We start from the raw sequence: 9329 nt of genomic DNA, 5'->3' as shown, positions 1-9329 counted from the left end.
TCAGCCACTACACTACACAGTAACCCAAGAGAAGAAGCAAAGGAGGATTTGCATGGCCCCATGAACTAGCAGTAGTCAAGTGAATAAAGTGGGAAAAAAAGGCCTGAGAGCCTGACTTTCACAGGAAATGCTCTAAGTCACTCATTCACTACACCAACCCTTTTGCTGAGGCATCAGAGATGTATGTGGTGATTCATAAGATACTGTCCTTTTGGTGTGGGGGATGAAATCCTACCATCCTGAAGAACTTCTCTCCTAATTCTCCCATTTCTCAAGAAGATGAAAGCAACAAGTGAATTTTGTATTTGTGTACAATGGGAGTGATTGCTCATGATCTCTCATTGCCTGCAGCTTTGGAATTGTCATTTGGGAGGTACTTATGCAGACGAAACCTTATGCAGGTAAATATGAACACTACTTACATGCTCTGCACTTGTTAAATGTTTATTACAGCCATTTTTACAGAGAAAAAGCCCAATGCACGTTGCTTTTTTGCAGGAGCCAATATGATGGCCATTATAGTCAAGGTTGCAGCAGGAAAGAGGCCCTGCCTAGAACCCATCAGCGATGACTGGCCAGGGGAATGCCAGCAGATGGTTGACTTGATGAAGAGGTGTTGGGACCAAGACCCTAAACAAAGGCCAAGCTTTACAGGTGTAGTAGCTGATTGTCATATGGATTAGCCAAGAGTCAGCTGCATGGATTAACAAGTCGGGGATAAGCTTGCATATAACTCTTTGCCAGTTAAATTGCCTGTTGCCTTGGAAATGTTTGGTACCCAATTTTCCCTATCTTTCCTTCCTCCTCATGTGGAGGATATGTGGAAGACTTCCACAACCTTGGGTACTGACTGGGTTCTGAACATGTGGGTAATCTGCACAGCTAACAGTCTTTTTGTTCTGGTAGATATCCCTGTAGAAACAGATGTGCTTCTGTCACTGATACAAAGCCTTGTAGTAGATCCAGAGAATGAGCGCCTTGTTAGGAAGATGTCCCACAAGCCTGCCGTCTCTGGGAACCAGCAGGTGAGGAAGGCTTCCCAGTACCACTCAGGAAATTCCACTGAGTCCTTTCCCTGTTCTTATCAGTTCTTGAGAATGTGTTTCCTCTCTCATCACTGTTTATCATCAGACAACAAGGGCACCTCAGCAAGCTTTGCGTAGTGTGTTTGCATAGGTTGTACATCTGTAATTCATTTATGGGGATAGGAGACTTGCAAATAAGTTTAGCAAGCTGGCCAGTGTGCTAAATGGTAGACAGTCTGAGAGGAAGACCCTTCTTTCTAACTGCTCAGATGAAGTGGGTTTATGATATAGGCCTCTGTCATTAAAAGAAGTTCAAGCAGACACAGAATTACAGGGGTTTGCTCATGGCACTGGCATATGTGCTCAAATTACCATTTTCCAGCTCCGTGGAACTGAGGACATTCCAGTTTAAACAACTCTTGCAGAAGAAAAAAAAAGTTTTAAAACCCTGTGTTTCTCTGACTAAGAAAAAGATCAGGTTTCAGGATAGTCACAATTTTAGCCCAGCTAGTGGAGTGTAATTGTGCCTAGAAGTCTGCTTCATACAGGGAGAAGTAGCAGCTGAGAACTATTGCTATTTTGAGGTTTTGCCTGTGTAGTCAGCAAGAAACAAGATACCTGAGTATAGAGGATTGAGGAGGAGGGGGTGTTTGGGTTCCCTATACAATAAGGAAAATTACTAGCTGGGATGCTGCAATACGGAAGTAGAATATATGTATGTTTGGGAGCAAATGAGTAAGAGGAGGAAAATCTCATTGATATCCAGAGATCATTTTCAGGCTCCCGCATTCCTGTTAGTGTCATGATTTGCCCTGCTGAGTTTTGGATGCAATAACAGGATTGGATAAAAACCACTGGAATGACAACACAAAATTCTAGAGCAGTAGCAAAGAACTCTGTGCAAACATTATAGAATGCAAATAAGGAACTTTGTCTTATGGTTTTTTCTTTTCTCCTTCCTGAAAATGAGAGTGACAAAGAAGAGTTCACCTTCCCCCAAGACAGGAGAAGTGCTGGTAAGTAGGGGAATTTCTTTATAATTCAAAAATAAAGAAGGGGAAACCTACAAAAAATAGCCTATTTCCTCGCTTTCCAGTGATAAGGATGTGGCTCAAGAAAGTTTTCCATGTGGGTGACTTTTCTTTTTAAGTTAAGGAAAATGAACTATACAGGAAATAGCAGATATAGTTCTCATGAGGGAGAGGCCAATTGTCTCACTGCTTTCTAAGAGACTACATGGAGCAGTCTTGCCACATTTCATACTCCCTATGTCTAAAATGCCTTTTATTTCATTTCATGCTATGAGGATTCACATGCTCTCCCTCCTATCTTGTGCACACCAAGCTACTTCACTTGGTCTTAATCTCTTTCTCCTATTTTATTTCCCCTGCCTTTAGAAACTGATAATCAGGAGGTTCATATCCCACCTTCTTACAGTGAGGCTGAAAGTCCAGAGGACATCCTGTCTGAGGAAATCTGTAGAGTCCATGAAAATGGCCTCACATTGCTTCACCTCATGGTGATCCAGGGAAATGTGGAAAAGGTGAAGTTTCTCCTGAGCTGTAAAGCCAATGTGAACAGCCGGGTAGTCTGTGGCTACACCCCACTCATTATGGCTGTTCAGAAGAGGTCACCAGAGATCTGCTCAGTTCTGCTAGAGCATGATGCGGACATCAATATGCCTGATGATGATGGTTGGACACCTCTTCACTTCGCTGCTCAGAATGGGGATGACAGAATTGTACGCCTCTTGCTGGACCACCAGGCACAGGTAAATGCTCAAGAGCATGACGGGTGGACCCCTCTGCACTTGGCATCACAGAACAACTTTGAGAACGTGGCCCGAGTACTGCTATCTCGCCAGGCTGACTCCAACACTCAGGAGGCTGATGGGAAAACTGCCCTGCATGTGGCAGCTTGCTTTGGACATGTCAGCTTGGTGAAACTGCTTGCCAGTCAAGGAGCGGACCTGGAGAAAAAGCAGAAGAACCATAGAACCCCACTTCATGTTGCTGTGGAGAGGGGGAAGTTCAGGGTAGTCCATTATTTGCTGAAGAATGGGACCTCTGTCAACAGCCTGGATCAAAATCATTACAGCGCCCTGCACCTGGCTGTGGTGAGGGGGAAGTATCTCATCTGTGAGAAACTCATCAAATACGGAGCTAATGTGGAGCTGAGGACAGACAAAGGTTGGACTCCCCTGCACCTGGCTTCTTTCAAAGGACACATTGAAATCATCCACCTGCTAAAAAACAGCCACGCCAAACTGAATGCCAAAGGAAGCATGGACTGGACACCCCTTCACTTGGCTACTCGCTACAGCGATGAGCCAGTAGTCTCTGAGCTATTGAGATGTGGGGCAGATCCCAACATCGCTGAGAAGTCAGAGTGGGCCCCCCTCCATTTTGCAGTCCAGCGGGGCTCCTTTTTGACCGTCATCAATCTTCTGGAGTGCAAGGCAGATGTCAATGCTAAGAACAAAGTGGGTTGGACACCCTTGCACCTTGCTGTCCTCAAGGGCAATATGGCCATTATAAAGACCTTGATTAAGGCTGGTGCTCTGCTTGACCTGGAAGATACCACTGGCTGTACAGCCCTCCAGTTGGCAATTAGACATCAGAGAGAAAACATCATTACTCTGCTTCAAGGCAAGGACTCGTTGATGAATAAATTGGGGAATAGGACTCTGGTGAACGATGCTAAGATTTCAAGACCCAAATTTGTTCCAGGAAGGACAGATTTGTAGATTCATCAAGTCTGGCATTTATGACTTGAGTTTTCCCATATCAGGTGCTATGCCTTAAACCATCATATCCTGTCAGCTGGTGACTGCAGGAAATTTTTTTTTTTTTTTTTTTTATGGAAGTTTCTAAGCATGAGCACGAAAAGAGTAAAAGAAAATGGAGCTGCAGAAGGAAGCCGACAAGTTATTTTCGAGTCTGACCAAGTTTGTAGAACATTTTGGCTTGGTGATGCTGGCTTTCGGCAATGCTTTCCTGTTTTAATACTTACTGTGCAGGGATGGAAATAGATATATGTACTCCCTTTCACACAGGCAATGCTGAAACTGTGCACAGCAGCCCATATATGTGTCTTCCACAGATTTTATTGCTTTTATTCCATGCTTTCCTACAGAGCAAATTGGTGTAAAATGGCCTTGGCACAGGTGGGAATTGAATCATGAGATTCTCACCTGCTGCTGGAAATAGACACTAAGCATATGGTACAGCAATGTTTCAGATTTTCTGACATCTAATTTTTGTAACAAGAATAAAATAAAACAAGGAAGGAAGAAAAATCACTAGTAGAAAGTATTTAAATGGATGCAACACAGAGAAAAAGAAATTCCAGAATAATTCCACTCCATCCCTTCAGAAAAAAAGAGCCAAGGGCTTTTTTCCTAAGCATTCAAATTACTTACTGACTGCCTCCACACTTCAGACTTTAAACACTGAGGCTGTCATTAGAAAGATGGCTCTACAGATAAGTCAAAAAGTGGGTGCAGTTCTGAATCCTGTTCCCTGCCATGAGGGCTACCAATAATCTCCAGTCTTAACTACAAAATGCTGCTGTGGGTGTTTCATAGACTGGTTGAAAGAGTTCCTACTTAGAAAAGCAGTATCTAATTTAGGTTACCCCAAATTCTCACAGGCTTTTTTTTTTTTTTTAAGAGCACTGAGCAGCTGGGAAAATTAGCAGGTACTTACTCTGTGGAAATGGACAGGTGGGGCTTATAACAGTCAGCTGCAGGTATTAGCTTAAAAGGCTAGTTTCTAAGAGCCTTTGTGTAGTCTTTGAGGAGATGGGGTCTTCTGGAAAGTGGTGCTTAAGGTATTGAATTCGATTGCCTAGATTCAATCTTTTCTGCTGAAAATATGCTTCTGTGTATATTTCTGTGGATGAGTAGAAGAGGCTTTATGACAAATGCATCCTATTTTCATGCCTGGTCCTATTTGTGGGGGCTGTTTTTAGAGGTGAAGAATCGGGGAAATTGCTCAACAGTAAGTTAGGTAGCAGCATAGGTCACTTGGTATGCTGGCTGGAGAGCAAAGGAGACTTTCTAGCCCCAAAGAAGAAGTTGATACACAAGAGAACTGGCTATTTTCAGGTCAAGGTTTAAGTCATGTCTCATTCTTGATCTCCATCAGGAGGATGTTCTAGAGCTTGATTACTTCTCTGGAGAACATACAGTCTTCATGGATTTGATTCTTTTGTCACAGTAAGTAGCACTTTTGTGCAGCTTGTGACAATCCTACCATGATTTGCTAAGCACTTCCAAAACGTGCCTGGGATGATGACTTACTTTCATCATCTTAGCTGGAAAGATGCTGCAATGTAACCAAATAATGCACAGCTCTGCAGAGGAGAAGATGCATCTTTCCTGATGGACATTCTTAGCTGGGAGTCATTACTTTAGCAAGTGTTGCTTTTTATCCTTTATAGATGGAGAAATAGAAAAGTCTATTTGTGCATGCAGTGCACTTCAGGTCCCAGCAAGCAAGCCAAAGCAATAATGCAAACATGTAATTTGCTTCCTACAGTGAGAGAATGGTGGGCTCCAGACGAATAGGCTTACTAGGTCTGAACAGACAGCTGTTAAAGCTCCAGTAGCTGTGCTTGGGCTGAAAAGACATGTAACTGTGCTGGAGACTGTCTCCTCTAGCTGAACATCAGTAACTGTTTGCTCTGCTGGTACTCCAGTGTCGTCTTTAATGCTTTAGCCGTTTGAAATGTTGTACTCGTTGTTTACCTTGTGCTAACGAGGGTGAATGGCATACGAAAGGGAGTTCCTTTTCAGCTCTGGCCAACAACTAGAATCGCTCTAGTATGGGGAGGTTCTGTTCAGTGGCTTCATCTAGGCTTGGTGTGTCTGAGAAATACTTACTGTCCAGGAAAACCTGGTAGTTTGATCAGGACAGAGCAGAACATTAGGTTTATAATGCTCTGTGAGAACTAAGCTATGTTGTGATGTGTGAGTCATAACTATATTTCATTGTTTAATACAGCATGATTTTCTGTAGAGTAGCTTTAATCCACTGAAGCTCCCTGGACTACACTAAATAAAAGATCAAGAGGGATAATTGTAATGACAGTGCCTGCTATTAAAAATCTCTTAGTAACTTCCCATGCATTTATTTTCCTTTTGACATTTGACCAGTTGAACATATCATGAGGACATTATTATAAACTGGGTAGAGACAGGGGTCAGCCTGCATCTCCAAGGACAGGCCATGGGCTTCTTTTCTGTGGGAGAGACTGGATCAGCCGCAACTCTGCAGAACAGCAGATGTGGGAGTAAGGTGCTTTCCTGAACCACAAAGGTAGGAAGCTGACCAGTTTACTCTCCCCTTCTATTGCAGGGCATAGAAGCCTTTGGCTTCCAGGTTTACCTCCTGCTTGAACGGGGAGGTCCAGTACCCTGCCTTGCACAGTGGCAATACAATTAGTATCTGTGAAATAGGGCCTTGCAATTATCTGCCTTCAGAACTTAAAGGAAACCTTCCAAACCTTTCATATGCCAAAAAGGTTTTCTTCTGGCTGTGTACAAGAGAGTAACTTTCTTACATTATGAAGAGATATAGCTGATGTTGTTTTCAGTTGAACCATTTTCTGTGGGTAAATGGATTATGTTACTCATGGAAAAAGTTGAAGTGATTCATTAAGTGCTGCCTGATAACATCCAAATCTTGAGAAGGTTAAAAAGCCCAACCTCTACTAATTTCATTTTCATTTTTACATTAACTTAAAATATTAATGTATAATATATTTAACTCTGTTTTTCATGATGCTTTGACACCAAAGCAAAACTTCTAGATATTATTTTAAAATGGGTTATATTAAAATGATTCCTTTTTAGCATTTGCCATTGCACAGCTCCTTGTTTCACCAGGTTATGAATTGAAATGCTGGTGAGGTTTTATTTTGCGGGGAGCTTAAAAATGTACCCTTTTTTTTGCAACAAAAACAAGCTTGAAGTATTCAGAAATTCCTTGAGAATGGAAATAATATTTGCCTACCTGCTCATGCTGTCTACCTTCCAGAGCCAGCTTATGATGCAAGTTTTCAAAGGGATGGAGGAGGAAAGGGGTTGTACAGAACGGGATTAGAGGTTGCTATAATTGAGACGAAGGAACTATGTAGCTTGTACCCATGATACAATATGGAGTGAACTTTCCATCACCTGTGCTAATATCTCCTCAGTTTCCTCCCTTTCTTTCCCCAGTTGTATCTCCCCAAGGGACACCTTGTGTAATGTAAATATTGAATATGCATAAGATGGATTATTTCAGATGACTCCCAGTTTAGTTCTTGTTCATGGGTGATGTTCACTTTTGTAAGAATGGAGCACTATGCACAGAGAGAGCATCTGCAGAATTGCCCTTCAGATGATGGGGGAGCATCGCTTGCTCAATTCGGTCCCTGTTCTTCTTTTTAGCCATTATAGTATTTCCCTGCCAAAGAGCTAAAGCCATCTGTTTAGCTTTGAAGCCTAGCTCTGAAATCCAGAGCTGTTTCCCAGTGTTGGCTGCTAAATGTGCCCTGTCTTCAGTCCAGGGCATGGGCACAGGCAGTGTTTTGAAAGAGGCTGTTCTGCTGCTAGTGCTTTTTCTTACTCATCAGTTGAAGTGGAAGAGAGGAAAGATAGTGACATCTTTTGTATTAAGTCAGTGCCCAAGGAATTGGGAGAAGGCAGCTAATTGAAGACTAAATGCCAAGGTCCCAAATGACTCTTAGAATGCCACCCTCCTCCAATGGACCTTTCACACACAGAGATGCCTGAGTGGGGTTATCCATTTCTCATTAATCAGGGAACGCCTGCAATTTAATGCACTGAAACTAGTCACAATTGTTGAGCTCTGTGAAATGATACAGTTTTTGCTCTGTCTGCTCTCTGTGCTTCTCAGTGCCTTGATATGAGCTTTCCATTCAAGATGGTTTTATTATATCGTGCAGAGAGCAGGACTGTAGCTAGTATCTTCTGTTTCTGATGGGTTTGTGTCACAGGAGAATGATAAAGACTACTTTTGCACACATCTTGCTGATGTTATAGTTATCTTGGATTCTGTGGCATGCAGAAGGCAAATTGCATTACATGTCATCAACAATGGCAAAATTGGGAATGGATGTCTGGCTAACACCACCTTACGCATTCTGGGGGAGGATTCCTTCATAGTAACACTTGCAATGGAAATAGTTAAACTTTGCTCCCATAAGAGTGTCCTTCAACACCTCATATTCAGACATTCCCATGGGGTGCCCTAGCTTCATTATTTAACAGGAGTATTTTGAAACAAGTACATTTTTTCTTTGCTTAACTGCAATTGGGCATCAGTGAGCTGTCTCCAAAGCTCTCCAGAGAGTGTTCAGGGTTGCACAGCAAGCCTCCTTTCTCCTAAGTTCAGAACAATGGGGAGCCTGGGAGATTGGTGGCCCAGCCAGCCTCACAGCTATCAGGCATCTGCTGGGAGGCTCACAGGATGCTGCAGATGGGAGAAACCACAGACCTGGGTGCAAGGGGGAGAGAGAGAAGGAAGAAGCCGCTGAAAAAGTCAGCATGTGAGTCCTGTTTTTCTTCACCTTTGTGTTAAAGATTAAGGTGATCCTAAACTCGACATGCCGCTGGCAGTGGCTCCTGTGTGGGGTGGAGATACAGGTGCTTTCTCTGTGGAAAGGCCCCAATAGCACCAGTAGCACCACAGCAGTGCCTGGGGCTCCAGTGGAAAAAGCAGGACTCAAACCTGTGCAGCCACTGCTGATGCCATGAGCTGTGCTGCAGAAACAGTGCTCCTTATGCTTTGCCTCAAATAGAGGGGTGTTTGTAGCAAATCGGAAGCTTCGCCTCTAATTAAAATGTCATACTTCTCATACTCAAACAGCCTGGAAATCTCTTGCTGAGACCTAAGCTGTTTAGCTGTTGTTAAGCTGTCAAAGGCATAACATTAAAGAAGTACCAGGCATAGACAGATAGCTCTCCCTTGGTGTGACATTTTTGCTCCAATATCACTTTGAAGATGTTTTTCTTAGCAGTGATGCTTGAAATTCTGCAAGATGATGGATGTGACTGGCAGCAGAAATACTGGCCTCCCTGTACTAGTAATGTCTTAAAAAAAGAAAAAAAATATCCAACAACCCAAATAACAATCCAAAACCTCAGCGGTAAAGTAAGTGCGGGGAGGGGTTTTGTGGTTTTGGGTTTTTTGTTTGGTTTTTGTTTGTTTGTTTTGGGGTTTTTTTGTGTGGTGTGGTTTTTTTTTTTCTTTTTTTTAAATGCATGCTCTCAAGGGCTCAAATTTGTGACAGAAA

General features: G+C 42.8%; 1 protein-coding gene across 1 annotated transcript; it reads left to right on the top strand.

Annotated features, from left to right (window-relative positions):
* Positions 1–351: 351 nt before the first annotated feature.
* On the top strand, positions 352–3771 carry ANKK1 (ankyrin repeat and kinase domain containing 1; the record flags this gene model as incomplete). Its single annotated transcript, XM_009585752.1, has 5 exons — positions 352–401; positions 499–654; positions 907–1025; positions 1996–2041; positions 2423–3771. Coding segments are annotated over 5 exons (1720 nt in total), but the record flags the coding sequence as incomplete, so codon positions are not given.
* Between the last annotated feature and the right edge of the window lie 5558 nt (positions 3772–9329).

This window comes from Fulmarus glacialis, unplaced genomic scaffold (genome assembly GCF_000690835.1).
Source record: "Fulmarus glacialis isolate BGI_N327 unplaced genomic scaffold, ASM69083v1 scaffold46809, whole genome shotgun sequence".
Taxonomy (NCBI): domain Eukaryota; kingdom Metazoa; phylum Chordata; class Aves; order Procellariiformes; family Procellariidae; genus Fulmarus; species Fulmarus glacialis.
This window is presented reverse-complemented; position numbering and strand designations above follow the sequence as displayed.